This window comes from Panthera leo, chromosome C2 (genome assembly GCF_018350215.1).
Source record: "Panthera leo isolate Ple1 chromosome C2, P.leo_Ple1_pat1.1, whole genome shotgun sequence".
In the NCBI taxonomy this organism is placed as follows: domain Eukaryota; kingdom Metazoa; phylum Chordata; class Mammalia; order Carnivora; family Felidae; genus Panthera; species Panthera leo.
In genome coordinates this window covers 130,320,446-130,341,208 of record NC_056687.1, presented here as the reverse complement: position 1 = coordinate 130,341,208, position 20,763 = coordinate 130,320,446, and the positions used below count along the sequence as shown (strand labels likewise).

The 20,763-nt window shown below is 43.9% G+C and overlaps 1 protein-coding gene across 1 annotated transcript in view; it reads right to left on the bottom strand.

Moving 5' to 3' along the window:
* The window catches only part of CPNE4 (copine 4), a 684,237-nt gene that overhangs the window by 486,649 nt on the left and 176,825 nt on the right, over positions 1 to 20,763 (bottom strand). Inside the window, exon 4 of the mRNA XM_042956193.1 lies at positions 20,134 to 20,287. Within this exon, the coding sequence (XP_042812127.1) occupies positions 20,134 to 20,186 (53 nt within the window). The 5' untranslated portion in view covers positions 20,187 to 20,287. The remainder of the gene's footprint in view (positions 1 to 20,133; positions 20,288 to 20,763) is intronic.

Here is a 20,763-nt window from a genome sequence, read left to right as displayed (position 1 = left end):
AAAGAAAGATGGAAGGATGGAGGAGAGAAGAATGGAAGAAAGGAAGGATGACAAGAAAAATGGAGGGAAAAATAGAAGAAAAGGTGGGAGGAGGGGGGTAGAAAAAAGGAAAAGGAAGGGACAGGGGACAAGTCTTACCCTTGTACTTCTGGATCTTCCATTTTTATACTATACCCTTTCTTGTTCCAAAATATCTCTTGGTGCCTTACAGGGCACCCAGCACCTAGTCCCAGGCTTGTTGGTGCACCTGCAGAAAGCCGTGTGTAAACCACGTCCAACGCTGATTCGCTTCACTGGTCAGCACCTGCCATCTCCTGCAGGTTACAGTGCCACCAATCCTGGGAAGTCAGCCCCAGGAAAGCTGCATTTCATGGCTCAGGGCTGACAGCTCTGGAGGACGTCTGGGCAGAAGGCTGAGGCACCACTGGCCTGCACCAGGAGTTGCAGAGGGAGGTCTTCTCCTCTTATTTGTGCCACAGTGTCACATGACACACTCAGTCCACTGGTTCCCTGGGCAGCCCATCAGGGAATCAGGGCTCCAAGGCTTCATGGGGTGGGGGCAGGGCAGTGTCTCTGAGGATACTCTTTGGCACACAGCCATGCCTCCCTCACTGCTAACCTCCTGAGGCACTGCCATTGCACCTCCTCCAAGCACCCCCAAGGACCCAGACGCTCAATTCAGACTGTGTCCCAGACAACATGGGAAGGTTGGAGTCTAACTCTCAACAAATGCACAGCTCTTTGTGGTAACCCCCAAAAAAGATCCCAGGCAGCTCTGGACTTCCCAAGACAATCTCCGTCTCTACTGTTCCCTTCTCCCTCTAATAGAAATGCCACAACATTATAAACGTTCATGTACATATTTTTTAAAAAGAAATTTGCCATGGAAAACACATCCATTGAAGAGGCAGTGAAGGAGTTCTTGATGGGGAAAAGGAGATAGTCTATGCCCCAGGGATGTTTGTACACCCCTGAAATTTGAAGCACACTTGATTATACGAGTAGGTGTGTTTGCCTTTCAGGTGAGAGAGTCCACAGCTCTCAGTAGACTTCTCCAAGAGAACTGTGACCCAAACAAGATTAAAACTATCACCCTATGTAAGGCAGGTTGTTGGGTGCTTATCAATCAGGAAAACAATGTTCGGTTAGTTTGCCAAAGACAACGGAATTTCATGAAAATGCATTTCCTGGAATTAACCTATTTTGCTAAGATGACAACTGAATTTTCTTCCCCTTCCACCTCGCATCTCCGAGGTGAACAGTCTGTGCTTGTCTGTACCCACCAGCCTATATCTGTTGATGATGGCAGGGGAAGGCCATTTAAACTTGTGACACTTCATTAAGCCCATGCCCACTGCCATCACGGCTCTGAATTAAAGTAAACCAATTCCAAAAGAGCAAGCCTAGAAATGCTCTCCCTTCTGTCTGCCCAAATGCACTCCATAGGAATAAAATGAGTGGCTTTAGAGAAGGTAGTTTTAATATACCACATCATTGTCTTGAAAGTTAAAATATCACTGAAAGAATGACCAAGGATATACGTGAAGTATTTAACTAAGCCCTAATATAGCACCGCGAGGACACAAGTGATTCGATTGCTACAGAATAAAATGAAGCCGAGAAAAATCAGGGCGATGCACTTGAGCAAGCCCTGAAACACGAAATAATGGGAAAATCTGCTTTATCACTTTATTTTTAAAAAGCCGTTAGCAGACTCTGCAGCTGTTAATCACTGCTCACATATGGCATGGCTGTCACCTTTATGAATCATGTTTTATCTTGAAAAGATTGTCCATTATTACCTTTCCTTTTGCACGTTCCTAAGGAGATGTGAAACAAGAAAATAGGAAAAGCTCTGAGGTTCTCTGCGCAAGGATCAACATTCACAAATAAAGCAAGCAAGAAAGTATGGTAAAGTTTTAAATATGTCCAATTCTGTGAAGCTGAATATCAGCATCTTCATTTCCAAGCAGAAACAGTGCTGTCTCTTACTAAAAGGAACGTCTACTCTAAGACTTTGCCTTGACTGCACATGAAATCTACGCCCTAGGTAGTGAGTAGCAGAAATGCTCAGAGAGCTGTTGTTTTAGATGAAGGATTTAAATAAATGGGACTCAAAACAAAAGACATGATATCACACATCAGTCTGTGATACAACACATCTGAGAAACAAATTTGACAAATGAAGGTAAAAATATACATTAACTGGGACCGAGGAAGAGACACATATAAAGGAATAAGGAACGTTTACAATCCATATGCATATGATTTGTTCACTTACTTTAAAAACCAGAATGATAGAGTCAACCACTATGAAACTTGTGGCTCAGGAAAATTTGCCTCAATGCCCTCGCTTGACACAATCTGCCACTTTACCGCACTGCAACATTAGCCATACTTCAACAGAGCAAAAAGCAATCACTCTGCATCCAGTCCTAAGACTAATGGCTTTCAGAAGTTCTAAGAATCAGATGCTCTCAGAAACTAGCATCCTAGAAAGAAGCAAATTCTGCTCCTCAGCCAGAAGGACCAGGCAGTCTTCCCATGCAGCACCCAAGGAGCTGCAGGGTACCAGAGTCAGAACGTGGCACAAACTGCAAGGTGCCAGTGTCAGCCTTGTCCGGTGCTCCTCCCCTCCCCTTTCCGAATGGGAGAAAGTGGTCTGGGTCCTACACATAAAAGCCAAGAGCTTGTGAGCGGGCTTTCCCCTCCTCCGTCCCAGGGCTGCTCGTAATCCTGCTTGCTCTCAGCTGTCCGACCTGACAGTGAGTAAGTCACTTACCACGAGGGGCAGGAGGCAGGGCTGCTCCGTCAGTACCCAGTGGTCCGGATGCTGGAGCGCCTGAGAGGAAAACCGGGTGCAGCCTAGGATGCGCACACGGAGGCTGAGGCTCTGCTCGCATCCTGGCAAAGGCAGCATGTCACCCTCCCAAATGAGTGAATTAATAAATGATAACCCCGTGGTCAAATCTGTGGAACTGAGCACATGGAAACCCTGGCTAGTTCCTTAGGCAGGGGACACCGTGAACTCCCGTTCCTAAAGAGGAGCACAATATATGCTTTGAAGCAGAAGTCGGCGACCCAAATCACACCACAGAGCATGACCCCTTGTCCCAGGATGATGTATCTCTTATTTCCCCCTGAGGGGTGGAGGATGGTCAAAGTCAGAAGATTACCATCATCTCTCCCTCCTCCATCCCCCACCAAGTAATCAATCAATAGCTCTCTACTCCCCTGTCCAGCAGTTTTGGAAACCAGGAGGAGTGTGTGATCTCCAGCTAGGATTGTGGTACGCGAGCAAAGGGACATCAGGCACATCTGGCACGTGCCCAAGATTATACTAAGAGCTGCTGAACATGAACAATAAATATGTTCTTCGAGCCCATCTCTTTAAAATGACTCAGAATAAGCATTAAGCATGAATTTGATGCTTTCAACTGTTAAATCCCCGTGTCTCTCTCCATGTAGGACACCTGATAACACTGTGACAGCGGACTGTTGTGCTTTTTTGACCCTGTGTAATAACTCCAGCTGATGCTAAATGAATATGACTGATGGTGACTCAAGAGGCTATGGCTGTCACTTTGGCAGACTGGGGTGTAAGGCACCAAGGCTGTCTTGCCTCCTCGCTCTCTCTAATATGTAAAACAGTCTTGCAAGAAAGATCCTTAGATCCTTAGAGATCAGATACTTTGGTTTCATAAATGGGGAAATGGAACCCAGATCATAAAGTTGTTCTGTTTTTAGAGACAGAAAGAGACAGAGAGCACATGTGTAGGGGAGAGGGGCAGAGAGAAGGAGAGAGAAAGAGGGAGGGGGAGGGGGAGGGGGGGAGAGGGGGAGAGGGGGGGGGGGGGGGAGGGAGAGGGAGAGGGAGAGGGAGAGGGAGAGGGGGAGAGAGAATCCCAAGCAGGCTCCATACCCAGCACAGAGCCTGACATGGAACTCAATCCCACAACCCTGGGATCATGATCTCAGCCAAAATCAAGAGTCGGACCCTCAACCAAAGGAACCACCCAGGCACCCTGGGACCCAGATCATAAACCATTCATCTAGAAACTCACGATCATTCACCCACGAACACCTACTGGGTATAAGAGCTTCACAATGCATGGCAAGAAAATTCTATCATTTAGATATCTTGTCTATAGTCCATATTTCAGAGAAATATTTCCTTGGATTTTTTTTAAGTCTATGTATGTTTCCTGTCTAGAGATGGCCAAACAGAAATATGTTCCAAGTGCAGGAACTGGCAAACTTGTTCTACAAAGAGCGAGATAGAAAGCTGTGTGGGCTATACTCTATGTCACAACTACCCAGTTCTGGCATTGTAGTATGAAAGTAACTATAGGCAATAACAGGTATGACTGTGCTCCAATAAAACTTTATTTACAAAAAAAGTCCACATGCTGGATTTGACCCACAGGCTACATTTTGCTGATACCTGCCCTTAGTGGATCTCATCTGACAATGGGCTGAAGATCTCAAGTTTGCCTTAATCAGGTCTTGTTTAATCTCAAACCTCCCTTAGATTCATAGAAGTTTAAAAGTATTTATAAAGGAAAAATCACATAACAATTTGTTTAGAGAATGAACTTTGTAACTAGCTATTATAATTACCCATAAAACACCGGAGAAGAATGGGAATCACAAATAGAACTGTTCTTGCTCATCCAAATAAACAGGGAAAGAAGTTTTCATCTAAGTAACCAAGCACTGAGCCTCCCTAATCAGATGACGTCTCTTTTTCCCAGCTTAGGAAAGATGATGTTCCTAGGATATCAGGCAGATCCCCAGATTCCCATCATTCTGTCCCTATAGACAATAACTCCCATCTATTCCTGCTGGATGCAAGTCTAAGCAGGGCTGCTTATCTTGGTTGGAAAGGCAGACACAGGGCAAACTCAAAGGGTCAGTAAGCAGCTATAGTCTTCCCTGAGCCCATTCCCTGGACAGGGTGGGTGGGTGGGTGAGGAACAGGGGGCGAGGATCCTTCCCTCTTTGTGTCTGCTTTGGAGAAAGGAGATCTCAAAAGCGGCCCCCGCAATCTACAAAACCAACAGGGTTGCTCACCCGAGCCCACTGAGTCAGAATTTGAGAATTTGGGGCAATAAGCTCACAACTTAAAAACAGCACCCAAAACTTGGCTGAAAGGGTTCCCAGGAGATGGCCCCTCATGGGGCATACCACACAGACTCCCGTTTGATGTGAATGAAAAGAAGATGTGACCTGCGGGTACACTCATTTATGCCCTAGACCCTCCTCCAAATGCTGCTTTCCAGAAAGAGAATTCCTTCACAAAGTTATAATTACCTAGCAGAATGTGCTCTGTACACAGAAATGTGGTATAAAGGACTCCATGCTGCGTCTGATCAACTCACAGAAATGCCTCATGTCAAATTTCAGCTTTTAAGGAAGATGACAAATGATCACCTAGCATCACATTTTTTTATTTATTGTGGCTGTGGGATGTGCCTCTGTGACACCAAACATCTGGATAAACATTTTTAAAGTTTCTCTGTGAACCAGTGATCCAGATGTTTGCTGTCAAAAAGATATAACAGTCAAAGGACCGGAAGACACCCTCTTTCCAATTTATCATCCAAGGATCTGCTACATCTAAATCACTGCCCTAACTCTGCTGCAGAATCTCCCTTAGAGTTCATTGGTTTCTGTGAAAAATAAAAGGAGATTTGAATTCACTGATCATCAGTTGAGAACCACACTGAGTTACGTCAGCTCTGATTTGGTTGATTTTACTCAGTAAAATTTAACGATGCCATAAAACATTAAGAGTCAACCATGGCATCCAAGTCTGAACAACCATGGACCATTAAACACCAAAGGAAAGTATCTACTAAGACTCCTCTTTCCCGTTAGGTAATGAATAAAAATGATGGAATCAGTCATTAGCCCACAATTAAACACAACTCAGCTGCCAACATTACACAGAAAAGCCACAGCACTAGAATCTAATCGATCATCTCTTCCTCCCACTGTGAGGAGTTAGCAGGAGTGAGCCCTCAGCTTGCTTCCTTGGACTTCTCTTTTGGTGGCATGTGCCCTGAGGAACCCTGAAGGCAATACATGCCACAAACATTCACAGACCGTATCTTTCTAAATGCCCTTGACTGGGATAGAGATCCTTCGAGGAATAATAAAGCCACCACATCTCAGTTTGTTCTGGGATAGATAGTTTAACTGTTGGCTTTTCCTTATCATAAATGCACATACACATACATACTTACACACATAAAAATGTAAGAACGCAGTTCCAAAGCAGATCAGCCTTTTCTTTAGGAAGTTGCCATCACTAGAAATACAGGCTAAGGCTTAAGAGAGGTTTCCATATTTAAAAAAATACAAGTATAGGAGGAGATGTGACGAGTCTCATCTTTGCTGGCTACAAAAGTCATCGAAACAAATTAGGGTTGAGAATCTAAGAAAAATGGCACTATTTGCAGCATGGTCTAGTGCAGCTGTTCTCAGAAGGTGAACCCTTTTAATTTCCAATATAGTACATGTGGATAGATTTAGCCTAAACAAAAGCTCTTTTGGGATCTTTAATAATTTTTGAGGGTATAAAGGAGCCCTGAGACCAAAAAGTCTAAGAACCTCTGGTTTAGTGGAAAGAATAGATATTTTAAAGTAAAATGATTTTCAAGTTTGTTTTGTGCCCTCTCCCATTGGCTGTGTAACCTTAGCCAAGTTACTCAGCTTCTCTGGTCTTCTATACTCTATACATCAGACTAGCCACCCTTATAACTATCTGCTCAAACAAGTTTCCCTGCTGAAACATAATATCCAGAAAGTCAGGATTATGTCTGTAGGCTCACCCCATATCTCAGAGCCTAGCATGATACATGATAGGGTCTCAATAAATAATTATGACTTGATTGGCTGGACAGTTATGAGGATTAAATAGGACAATATGCATAAAGTGCCCGCTGAGGTACCTGACACATGGCAAATGTCATAGTTGCTCAGTAAATGTCAGATCCCTTTCTTCACCACTAACGCTGTTCTCGGTTTTACCACACAAGATAGAAAGTTCACAGTTTGTCTAAATAAAGGGAATATTTAAGACTTGGTTCTCAAAGTGTGGTCCCCAAACCAGCAGCATCAACATCACCTGGGAAATTGTCAGAGATACAAATTAATTGGCTCTAACACTAGACCCACTGAATTGGAAGCTGGTGGGGGCCAGAAGACATCTATCTGTGTTGTAACAAGTTTTCCAGGAGATTCTGATTTGTCCTCAAGTGTGAGAAACTTGGCTTTAAGACCTGCATTGGGTCTCTCTGAAAAGAGTATTTTATGCTAGCAGCATTTTGGACTTTGATAGCAGAGAACCCCCAATATGTTGTCTATTGCTTGCTGTCTAGAATCTTATTTGAACAAAGGTGGAAGATACATAAAGTCAAATACAATAAATGTCTGTTGCTGGACCTTGCAGGGCAGAGTGATTGATTTTGTATTCTAGCTGTGTATCTGGGGGCTAGTGCTAAACATACTTTGCATCAGAAATAAAGCTGGAACCAGCAGGAACAGAGAAGTTTTATCTTAGAGAAACCCCAGCATACCCCTTGAGTCATCTTTGTGTCTAGGCATAAAATTCGTGGGTAGAAACAGAGAAGAGGGAAGGGAGAAAGGTAAGTGGTTACGTCAGTAGCTGTGGAAAGCACACATTTTATTGCCGATTTCTATCATACTTTCATAAACACACTCCTATTTTTCACAACCCCTTTGCAATACAGCAAACCACTACCATTAGGGTAATTACTCACAAGCTCCCAAGTTTGAGGGGTGCCACCAGCCAATATTAGTTACAGTTTGAGCAATTTCCATGTGCCTGAAATCTGATGGGCAGTTCGGATGCCACAGATGTGCACTATATCTTTCAAGGCTCACAGTTATCCTCGGGCATAGGCACTATCATTATTCATTTTACATCTGTGGAAATTGAACTTCAAGAGATTAAGCAGAGCTGGGATTCAAACCCAGGAATCCCTGGCTAAAAATTCATGCTTTTCACTAATAATTCTACCTACCTATATACAGCACAGAGTGTAGCCTTGTAAATATAATGGAGCACATTTTAGGTAGGGGCTATGATTCAATGAGTGAAATAAAACCCATACACAGTCAAAATAATCTTCAAAATAAATCCCATAAGTTGTTCAAGTGCAACATATATTGTATTACATAGGTGATGTCTATAGTAGATCTGTAAAACCTCAAATGTTAATTTAGATTACACAATACAGAACGATCAAAATATAGTAAGAGTATTTTTTTCTAATTTTTTTTAGTGTTTATTTTTGAAGGAGAGAGAGACAGAGTGCAAGGAAGGGGGCAGAGAGAGAGGGAGACAGAATCCGAAGCAGGCAGGCTCCAGGCTCTGAGCAGTCAGCACAGAGGCCTGTGCAGGGTTCGAACTCACGAGCTGTGAGATCATGACCTGAGCTGAAGTCGGACACTTAACTGACTTAACCGGCGCACCCAGACGCCCCAAGAGTATTTTTAATGAGAGACGCTGTAGGGTTGATTTTGAGCAAGTTCAATGTGCAGTGTAAAGACCCACAAACTTGGCCTAGATGCAGGATACATGCTAAGGGGGTGGGCACACACACAGGGTGACGGAGAGAGTTATCTGTGTACCAGAAGGTTCTAGGCACTCTGGAGTTATCATAAGAAGTGCACTACACAGCTGCTACCCCGAAAAGCTTGTAATCCGCCAGGGGAGTGGGTACAGCCAGGCCATGAGGACACGTGAAGAAGAGGATGTGAGCCTTCTTGAGAGAAGCAGCTGTGGAAGGATAGGTAAGAAACAAAGATCATACAAAACACGAATTTGAAAAAAATACCCAGCTTTGGAATTGGAGTGGGAGCCCCCTAGATTTCAGTCCCCCTCTGTTGCTAGTGCTTTGGCATTGACTCAATTATTTATAAAATGTGACTAATAATATCTAACCCACAGAATACTCATTTGATTATATACGTGTTTATGCTTACACAGTGAAATAATTTTACTTTTTATGCAAAATAAATGTGTACTATCTGAAATAAATTAAAATCACTTTGGAAAAAGTACTGTATTCTCCTTTAAATCTTCTCTGGGAAGAAAGGAGGAATGGGAGACTAAGAAAAACTAACACTTAGTATATACCTGTGATGCAGGTCCTCTGCTACTTTATATAGCTTTATCCCCAAGGAAATAAGGCTCAAAGACATTGAGTAATTTTCCCAAAGCCAAACAGCTATTGAGTGGCAAAGCCAGAATTTGAACCAAGTCTGCTTACCTTCAAAGCTTAAGCCCATATCATAACAAAACTCGGCAAATATTTGTCTTTACCAAATTGCATTGCAACCTAGTGATTTCTTGGCACATTCCTAAATAAGAGTGAGGAAGAAGGAAATAACATCGCTCACGTAGTCAACCAAAATTTTTTGAGCAATGGCTAGATGGCTGGTGCTGTTCGGGGTTCAGCCATGAACAAGACAGGGGCGGGGGTGCTGCTCTCTCCTGAAGCACGAAGTGGGGAGGAAGGATGAGTATAGCATGGGCCAGGACAAAGGATGCAGAAACTTCTGTCTTGCTCTAACTCAGTCTCCATACAGCTTGTGTGAGTGATTTCACCTTGCTGGGCCTCTGTTTCCTCATCCAAAACAATGGAAAGGGGTGAGCCTAATTTTACAGGATTGTCTAGTTCTTACATTCTTTGATTCCATAAGAAGCATTTTCTTTCCTGTCTCTATAAAATTCAATCAGGCCATGAGCTGTAATTTAATATTATTAGCTGCTCACTCTGCTCTGCCTGCACCAAACCAACTATTTCTACCATTTTCCTCTTATCAGGACTTTCCTCCCAATACGATTCACAGTCAGTGAAGTCACAGAATTCCAACCATGGATTCTAGCAGCTTAGAGATCTACCTAGCAGATAAGATTAACACACATGGCCCAAAGTGCCCATCCCTGGTTTCATATCAACAAGATCTCACATATAAACCTCCTTGACTTTTCCATTTTGTCACTGAAATTTTTGTCTCTCAGTTACTTGTTAAAATAACTGTACAAAATATAACAAAGACATCAATCAGGTTCCCTGGGCCCCCAGGGTCTCCAAATAACTTAAAAGCTTTTCTGTCACTTTAAGGATAATGATAAAACATTTCTTTTAACCATTCTCCTTCCGGTATAATTTTTCTTTTTTACTGATATTTATATTGAACACATCTTTTAATATTTTAAAAATAGAATCCTTATTTAGATTGTTCCAGACCCACATTAAGTGGTCAGTTTCTTGTTGTTGCTGTTATACTTCTACCGTTTCCTAAGAGACTGTTAAAAACTGAGAACAAACTGAGGGTTGATGGGGGGTGGGAGGGAGGGGAGGGTGGGTGATGGGTATTGAGGAGGGCACCTTTTGGGATGAGCACTGGGTGTTGTATGGAAACCAATTTGACAATAAATTTCATATATTAAAAAAAATCATTTTGCTGTTTAAATGGATTAAGTCTACTATATAGTCATTTATCTTATGATATAGATGCGGTTAAAATCCACAGGGCAGTGGTGTGAGCTGACTGGATTTAAGAACCTCTGTTAAACATACACACAAACCTAAGCTCACACTAAGGGAGATCACCCCACATCCCAACCCTGATCCTTCCTCTCACTCAGAATCACCCTCCAGACCACGTTTCTTGATACATAGGGAGAAGAAAAAACACCTGAGTGTAAAGGACTTGAGGCACCATTCCCCAGGTTCTCTGAGACAAAGCAAATGACTCTCTTATCTCTTAACCCACATCATTTGTTCATCTCTCTCCTTACACTTACCTCCACAGGTTTTAATGCCTGTTCTCACGCACCTGTCTACCCCTCAAGCCTGCACTTCCAAAAATGTGAACATCACACTTATTCCCAGTGCCTAGCACAGGTTTTGGCATAACGGATGTGATCAATTATTATTCAACAGATGGATAAATGAGACCCTTCTGCTGAGGGGGTGGGGGTGTGGAAACAGAAGGAAGCTCAGATGGAAAAGAAAGGATGAAGTTTTGGGAGAACTCTTAAGAGAAGGGACGCAGGAACTGGCATTTGCCTGCCAGCTAAAATACTGGACCGTTTTAAACATTCCAACATTCACCAACCACCACTAGTCCCATTTGCAGACGCTAACACTCATGCAGGTGCACTCTGTCTGCAGCTTGAAAACTATAAGCCCCATATTTAAACGAAGTTTTTCTGAGCCCAGAGTTCTTCTACTGGCAAAAGGTCCTGGTGTCAGGAAACAGAGGGCAGTCAGACTCCAGACAGCCTGAATCCAAAGAGCTGGCATGCTGTCCAGTCACTGGGCAACCCAAGCAGGCACTGGAAGTGCCCTACTGGATTCTGAAGGCAAAATCCTTTGTCTTCTCCCTGAAGTGATGCAATGTGGACTGGAGAGTCAGAGGCACGGGGGAAACCAGTATTTCATACCTGAGCACATCTTTGAGGTTCAGTCAAACCCCATCCCCGAGCCTAGAAGTCGGGTTCATGGTCCCAGGAGGTAGGCTCTGCCGGTGCTCCGGCGCCCTCTAGCGTCCGTCCACTCTAATGCCAACTCTCTCCCGCCCTTCCCCCTTGCCTCAACAGCTACTGGGGGCTGCCTTCACCTTGGACCCCTGCTAGCCTAATTTTGTTCCTCCTCTCCCTCAAAGCTCAATGAACTGACCTGCAGAGGTTTGGAATCTTTTGGGTAAGGAAGGTCTTTTAGTCAATACACCTTAAACCTCAGAAGATTTCTAGGCTTAACCAGAAATACTGTATTTTTCCCTTGATGTTTCCAAGGAGAAATGTTTCTAGTTTTCTAAGTAATAAGAAGTACAAAGTTAGAAATATTATGTTGAGCCAATGATAGAAAAACATTTTAGAATGTGTTCTTTTTGAATGGACCTTTAATTTAAAACAGGAAAAAAAGATTCCCCTGTGAGTTCCTGGAACTATAAACACTCATAAAATCTCTTTGTTTACTTTATTGATTCAGTTATGACATTTAAAGTAGAAAACCTAAGACTGTGCATGAACAATTCTTCACAAAACATGTACATTAACAGAGATGGCTGCAGACAATGATTTTGTACAAATTTAATCACATCTATTGGGTAAATATTGCACTGACTCCAATAGAGAGCAAAGTAGTAAGTCCCAAGCCTGCTCTTCCAAATACTGCAATGGAGTTGGGAGCCCCCCACCCCACCATCTCCAACTCAGTAAAGATTATCAGTGCACATGGCACCAGACACTGGCGCCACTACAGTCATTATCTCCAGGGAACTCAAGTCTATATAGAGAGAAAGGAATAATCAGGAGGGTTGTTGAGTGAGTCCCCTGACCTTGAACAAGTCAGCTCTCCAAGGTTTAGTTTCCACATCTGTCAAATTAAACAGCTAGAGTCAACAGATTATCCCCAAGCTCTCTTCCAGTTCGAGAGTCATAGATTCAAAGAGAAACAGTTGTTGTCCAAGTTGAGAAATAAACCCACCACAGGCCAACCCTCAGTTGGTTCCCTCACCCCTCGGAGTGTACAAAGTCATAGGACTGGAACGAACCTTCCCAAATAAGCCTTCCTTACCACTTTCTTCAACTTTCCAACACTTGCCTTCAGGCCTTCAATATTTACTGATCTAAAAGCTAGTGGTTCTCAAGAGACTTTCCAAAAAATACAACAGCCAAAGAAAGAACTTTTTGGGATTTGCCAGCTTAGAAAAAACATATACTATATATCATATATATTTAGTAATTCATAGACTAAACAGAAAGCTCCCACGTAAATGAGATTTCTAGTACAGAAAAGACTAAAAGTATATGTAGGCACTATGACGTTTTTATACTGCAGCCACAAGTGTTAGTAGATATCCCCTGACTGAACTGAGTGCTGAGGCCTGACTACATACTGTCTACTTCCGATATCATGCAGAAGACAGCACATCATGCCTGATCCATTGATTAAGCTTGATTTCAGACTTACCACCAACCTCCACATAAACACCTCATCCAAAAAATGGATTTGTAACTCCAACCCACTTATTTTCATAACACGCTTCCCTCAAGAGAAAAACCATTATAGAATTTCTAGGACATCCTAAAAAAAAAACTTAAAGTCCTGTAATCTGTTATTTACTGTCTACGTGCAGTCAGGAGAAAGGCAGATTCAAATGCAACTCTATTATTATATGCTGGAAGGTCAGTGCTAATGCACTATAGGATAGTGCTGAACCACGTGACATTTTTATTTTAAATGCATTTTAAATTTCCTGTCTTGATATTTTGTGACTCCAGTGTACTTACTACCGTTGCCAAGGCAATATGACTTTGGGTGACCGTATGATCCAAAGGGGTTTTTGTTTTGTTTTAAAATATTAACAAGACAAAAACGGAAAGATCAAATACAGAGAACAAATTTAGCCTTTTTCTTCTTTAAAATGCATGAAATACAGATCTTCTGGCCATATCTCTGATTAAAAATACAAAGACTCATGAAGTGACTTTCTTAATTAGTGTAGAGCTTTTTCCCAATCTAGCAGGTTGAGGCCATCAAAGCACTCTTCTCACTCTTTGTTCTGGATTCAGATCCCCATGTAAGTGTGGGGCATTAATGACACACACATTGACTATTCACGTTCAACATGTTTACTTCCAAATGGAAAAGTCTTTTATGTGAATAAAAGTGGCCATAATGATCCAGAGTGTTATACTTCAGAAAAAAAGGCTTGGTGCAAACCATATGAAAACATTCAGTTGGATACCAAAAGATTCAAACACAGGTGAGAACAAAGATTTCACTATTAACCCACTTTTTTTTCTGTGGTTATTTTTTATAGTCAGCATAATCTTAAGGTTTTCAGTCATGGTGGACTCAAATCATCTGGTGATAGGAAGAATCAAGCTCATATGTATATATATTTTTGAATACTACATAAATCTTCTCTGGAAACAGATAACACCTTTGCTTTCTACTAAATGGAAAGAGGTATGTTTTAATCAGAAATCCACATGCAGATCAAGAAACACTTTAATACAAGATACCTTTTAATTAAAACCTCTAAATGCAGGATTCCCCTAAAAAAATCAATAATTCAAGCAAAATGCCATGTTGCTACCAAAGACCTAGAGATAAACTGGAAGTCTTTTAAGTACAATTAAAATACAATGCACAAACCTCAGAGCTGCTATTTTTAAAGAAATACTTAGAAGCTCCAGTAAAGTGGTTGTCTCATGCTGGGAAACTCACTAGACCCCATCTGGGCCTGTTTCCAATAAATTCCACTGGAAGTGTGTCTGGAAAATTAAAAATGAGGCTGACCACTCACAGGAAAGGTATAGATTTGATGGCCATGAGAGTTCTCACATAGTATTACATGAGTAGACCTTTGATTACATTATAGGCAAGTTCTTCTCACCCAACCATTCAAAACTGTCTAGGATTCAACATCCGCTCCTGCTATGGACTGATACTTCCTTTTATGTAATGCTCAGGGGAAATCACCTAGTTTTGATGTGATTTGAGTTTGATCTTGTGAAGCTGTCAGAATCTTTCCATCAGAGATAAACGAGGAGATTCTGGCCTTCATTAGTATGCACATTAACACAGGTGTCCTATCTGTATTTGCCAACCCCCCTATTTTTATCCACTTCCCTACATGTGAATACTTTTGACCTACTCTGAGCTCAGCCCCCTGATCTGCTAGAGCAACTCTGCCAGTCTTTCTTTAAAATAGACAGGCCAATAAAACTAATTTAACCTGGGAATGGCAGCTTAGTAAGGGAAATGAAAACATCAGAAGTTATCTAATCACAGCAATAGCCGTCCTGAGCTCGGTCTTATCTGCTGAGTAATAAAAAAGAAACGGGACCTTCCTAAACTTGAAGGGCATCAAATAAAAGAAGTAAAATTCTTGCTGGCCTTTGGCTCTTGGGGGGATGTGCTATGCAGTTTCACCAGTGTATACTAACTACAAAACATTGCCATGGATTCGAAACACCTGTGCTCCAGGACAGTTGATTTTTCTGGGGGGAGGGGTTGTTTTGACCTAAAGCCAAAAAAAAAAAAAAAAAAAAAATCTACAAACACCTTTGAGAATAGGGATTAAGAGGGCAGTCGAAGGAAGGAATAGAGAGAAAAGGATATTTCATTTGAACTTAAGACAGTTTTTCCATTAAGACTAGACTTCAGTCTCAGTTCAAGAACACTTTAAACACCTTGGACAGCTCAAAAATGCTGTTTAGGAAAACGAAAACCACGTGAGCCAAGAACAATCAAGAGCAGTGCTTCAAAAATCCCTGGCAAAGCAACAAAAAGAAACAAGAGGACGAGAGGTTGGTTTTGCATAGTTCTGAGCACAGGTGCAATGGAACAGATGTATCTCTTCCCAAAAGGCACCGAAATCCTGTAGCATCAAGTGGGTCAGTGTGTGGGGGGCGGGGGTTCTCTCCGGATATTTCTCTCGCAAAGTTTCCCTGGACACTCACTCCTCCCTACTCCCTCACCCTCACTACTCTGCTCACCTTTCTTTCCTCCACCTCCTGAACCCCCACGACATGCATTTCCTAAACTCGTGCACCACGGATCATAGCTGCAGTCTGCGATGTCTCCTGGAGCCTGGCAAGTTCTGGGACTGGAAGCCAGTCTTGCAACGACGTCGGGGGGGCGGAGGGGGGGGTGCGGTCGGATCTGGAGAGCTGGATGGGACCTGGAGCCTTAAAGCCGAGCCTCTTTCCTCAAGAGGAAGGAGTGCATCTTCCTAAGGAGTATTTCTTAGGGAGGAGTGCATCCTCCTAAGAGTATTGCTAGGTGTTCAGCCAGCTCCCCACTGCATGGTCATCAACACTCACTTGACTTGGCGTGGACCGCCTCCGATTTGTCTCCCTGGATTCCGCCCTAACAATCCACGAGCTTCTGTGATACACAAGGGGTCCCAATCTCTTTGGTCTGCCGTGGCTAGCGCTTTGGTAGTCCCTCCGGTCCCACCCCTGGCCTCCTCCCCCTACTACCACCTCCCCCCCCCCCCCCCTTTATCTAACATTAGAAGGAGAGTGGAGGGACTTGGCTGAATCGAGGGACTTGCAAGCCTACTGACTAGTTTTTAGCTGGAGAGCCTCGACCACAATTACATATTATTGGGACCTACTGGGTGGGGGGTGGGGGGGGGGGGAGTTGAGAGGCTAAATCCAACAGCAGCTAGGTCAAGCCACTGGCCACCGATACAGTTTCCCACAGCTGTCTCACAGTCAAAGGGGAAGCTGCAACTTCAGCCAGGACTCTGCTCCCGGCCCTCTCCCCGATTTCTAAAACAGCCATGTCCTCCCCACTCCAGGACTTCCAGGACCCGCTCCCCAGCGGGTGCGCTGCGGTCCCCTCCGTAGGGTTGCTCCCGACCCCGCGCGCCCCACCCCACCCGGCGAGCGGAGGGGAGATGCAAGGGATGAAAGTTCCCTTGGATGGAAGACGGCTTGTAGCTGCGTCTTGAAACAACAACAGCGATGATAAACAAGCCACTCTGAGCGAAACCCGGGGCGTCTCAAAAGTTGGTCTTGCTACGCAGCAGCCCCGAAGGACTTTGCCTTCCTAGCGCCCCAAGAACACAGGAATGACAGAGTTGGTGTCTACTTACCTGGAGGTGTCAACGTCGAAGAGTAGGAAGAGAATCGAGTCCGGGACAAGGTGTGTCCCACCCCTAGGACGCAGACAGAATCCGGCTTTGGAGTGGAGGTGGTTGGTGGTGTAGTTGGTGGTGGTGTGAGGGGAGTCGGACGCTCTCCCTCCTCGTCCTCTGAGGCCAGTTTAGCAACAGCGGACGGAAAAGATGCAGAGAGGGGAGTTTGGTCTCTCCGGAAACCCCGACTCCATCCTTGGAGATGGGGGCTGGGGAATGGGTGGGAATGTTGGGGGTGGAGGCTGAGCTCCCAGTTAACTCAGAGAGTCGAGGGGAAGGTACGGGGGGAAGCGGGAGGGAACAGAGAGGAGACGGGAGGAAGGGAGGGAGGAAGAGACGGGGACGCGAGGGTGGCGGGGAGATAGATGGCAGCTTCTCAGAGAGATTTCCACCTTCTGACGAAACCCATGCTCCCGGCAACCGGCGAGATACTAGTTGGGAAACCTCGGCGCGAGCGCCCCCTGGGGGGTTCCGGCGGAGGCGAGTCCTTGGCCGGGGAACGCGAGTCCGCGGCCCCGCCCAGCGCTGGCACTGGGCGGGGGGCGCGCCGCACCGGCCCGCCGCGCCCAAGGTCCCGCTGCCCGCTGGGCTGTGTCGCTCACGCCCGACTCCTGGGGACCATAACTGAGTTCTCCCAAGGGCTCAGACCTCATCTCCATTGCAGAGTAAAGCGCTAATATCTGGGAGAGGGTGGGAGTGATAGTTCTTTTTGCACACATTCAAGGAAACTTCTTGGATGGATGCTCAACCGCCACCAGAGATGAAGAGATTGCTCACCTCTGTATCTTCAGGGGCTCACAAAAGTGCCCGGCATATGGTAGGAGGGTAATATTTATTTTTTAGTAAATGAATGCATGAATAATTGACTGGAGGAGACTTTTCTTCATCACATGTCTTCCTGAATACATCCATCTCACAAATAAGTATAAGATACAGAAATACTTAGACAGTACTGTATTTAAAAATAGATATAAACATGCTGTCTTATGTAAGGGGTAACCACTGCCACATGTTAGGAAGCACTTGAGGAAGCCAGTATGGCTTTCCTGTTCCAAAACTTATTCAAAGTCAAATTCAGATGAATGAGCAATGGAAGGACACACTGTGCATTGTATCTGATTGTTTCTGCAACAGCAGATAAACCAGACAACTATTCTGTCAGCATATTGCCATGCCATATCTCTCAAGTATTGTCAGAATCACAAATTGGACTTCAGAATGCAACCCAGGGTCAGAAGATGCTGTCTCTGACATTGGGATGACATGAAGGATGTTACAATAGAATATGGACAGGAATAAGGGGAGATAGGAGTGGAAGACCCCTCTTCATGTAAAGAGGTTATCAGCCAGGAACTTTTGACCAACCCCTGAGTTCTCGATTTCAAAGGGCAGTGAAGGCAAAATAATACAATAAGGAGCAGGTGCCCCACTAATGGTTCTATAGAGGCAATTAGGAAGATCTTTGAGAGGCAGGGGAAGAACCTTCAGAAAGATGACAATAATAATAATAATAATAATAATAATAATAATAATAATAATAATAATAAAATAATAAATTTCTTCCTTCAGCTTGGCTCTCAAGACCTTCTGAACTGGGATAACACTAAACCTTGACCCCAGGATCTTAGGGAGCTTGCCTGCACACTGAAGCTCCTTTGATTGACTTTGATTTGAAAAACTTGGGTCATGTGGCTACATGTCAGCCCATCGATATGCCCTGGGATATGGGATTGCACTGAAGCACCAGGCCTTCCACAACATCTGGGAGCATTCAGTGTGCTCTTTAGTACTCCCAGAGCCAGAGCAGAGCACAAACTGATCCCCATCAACTGAGAGTAAAACATTGGGATGGTTCTCCAATGTAGTTTCAGGATCTTCCTACCAGGCATGGAGGGGACGGATGCCGAGCAGGCAAAAATCAGCCTATGTTCATTAAGTGTAAAAATATTAAGTCAGAAAATATTTCTCTCTTTTTTTTAATGTTTATTTTTGAGAGATAGACAATGAGCGGGGGAGGGTCATTGTCTCCCAATGAGGGAGACACAGAATCCGAAGCAAGTTCTAGACTCTGAGCTGTTAGCACAGAAGCAAGTTCCAGGCTCTGAGCTGTTGTTAGCACAGAGCCTGACGTGGAGCTTGAACCCACAAACCCTGAGATCATGACCTGAGCCGAAGTCAGACGCTTAACTGACTGAGCCACCCAGGTGCCCCAGAAAATATTTCTTTCAGGTTTAATTAAGTAGCCTCATGGCACCTGGGTGGCTCAGTCGGTTAAGCTTCGTACTTCAGCTCAGGTCATGATCTCACAGTTCCTGAGTTCGAGCCCCGCATCGGCCTCTCTACTCTCAGTGCAGAGCCTGGTATGGACCCTCTGTCTCCCTCTCTCTCTCTGCCCCTCCCCTGCACTTCCTCTCTCTCTCTCAAAAATAAATACACATTAAAAGAAAAAAAAAGCCTCAGTTATGAACTCGAAATTTGAACTGAATTGATCTTGCAAAGGTGAAGGGAAGAAAAAGGAAAGTCCTCATGCATTTCTTTGCATGTTGATTTTGTTCCCTGAGATTTAAGTCCCATGAAGGCAGATGATAGTCTGTTTTGTTGTCTTCTTTGTGATTGTGACCCCGATGCCTGGTTCGATGTCCATCACTTAGCAGGTGGTCAGTACACATTTGTCAAATTAAATTAAAAAAATACTTTAGAGATCATTTAACACAAAACTCTTACAGGTGAGAGAAAAGACATTAAGATGTACTAAGCATGTACTATTTCCAGACAATCTGTTAGGCACTCTATTGACCATCCATCGAGTTTTCTGAACAACCTGCCAGGTAGGTTTTATGATATCTACAAGAAACCTGGCATTTGAATGGTCAGGAAGACCAGACTAGGGAACACAACTAGTTAATGAGAGAACAGGGAATATTAACGGAAGCAGGCTCTGAAGGGACAAGTAAGAATGGCTGAACACATGAACCATGGAGCAGAATAGAGTCAGAACCCACAGGGAAGAATCCAGTACAATCATCTCTGGCCCCTATGTTAAAAGCAGAGACACACAAACTAAATGCAATGCCACAACTTATGACAAATACGGTTTCCTCTGCCAGCAGGCTGCAGCTCCCTAATTAGAAACAAACAGTCGCCCGCAAACCAGTGTGCAGAACACACGTGCAGCTTTTTTTCCAGAAACTTGGATTTTTTTTTCTCAAGGCATGACACTGAAGGTAATTTCAAAAAGACTCTTCACAGGGCACATAAAGCAGAATTTACTCCCACCTCTCATAAAATCAACAGCTCGTCTCTACAAATGAAGATAGATAACCAGCTAATGAACTATGGTTGCAGTTACTGTCTCCACAGCAAGTTGCTCACCAGCTGGAGTCCCTTCAACAATTGTGACATCAACATCCCCTCATTTGTATCACTCACCTCCTTCCAACTCTCCTTTTCATGGATTCGGAGGTGCTGGGTTCTACAGCCATAGTCCAAATGATCTAAATCCAAGCTACAGAGTCACGGAGCCACTGGTGTTCCCAAGCCGCGAAGGAGGCTCCAGCTCTGAGTAGATTCACTCGCCGGGTCTCTGTTTGATAACATAAGGGGAGACATCCGCTCACTGTCCTATGCCAGTATGAAAGGCACTCCACCCATCAGTGTGACAAGGGAAATGCTGGAATGGAGCCAGAGAACAAAAGGGAAGAAATGCGGATTCTTACCAATGCAGTTGATACCATTTTTTAAGGGTAGCAGATGATGAAGGGGAAAAACAGGCAGGCAGTCAATGCCCTGCATGAAAAACCCTGGATCCATCCCTGAGTGAGTCAGGGTGAGCATTTTGTTTTGAAATTGAATTTCTGTTTTCTTTTTTTCTTTCAAGCTGTAGGATGGTAACATACTCAACTAGTCAAAGGGATGGCTGGAAATAACAGGATTTATTTTTGAGGCTTTGGATCAAATAAAAAACCTTGCATTCCCCCCCCCCACCCCAGAGTTACTTATAGCTCAAAATGTGTTCTTTTTTTCTTTTTCATGTGATTTTGAAAAGTGACTGATAGGTCT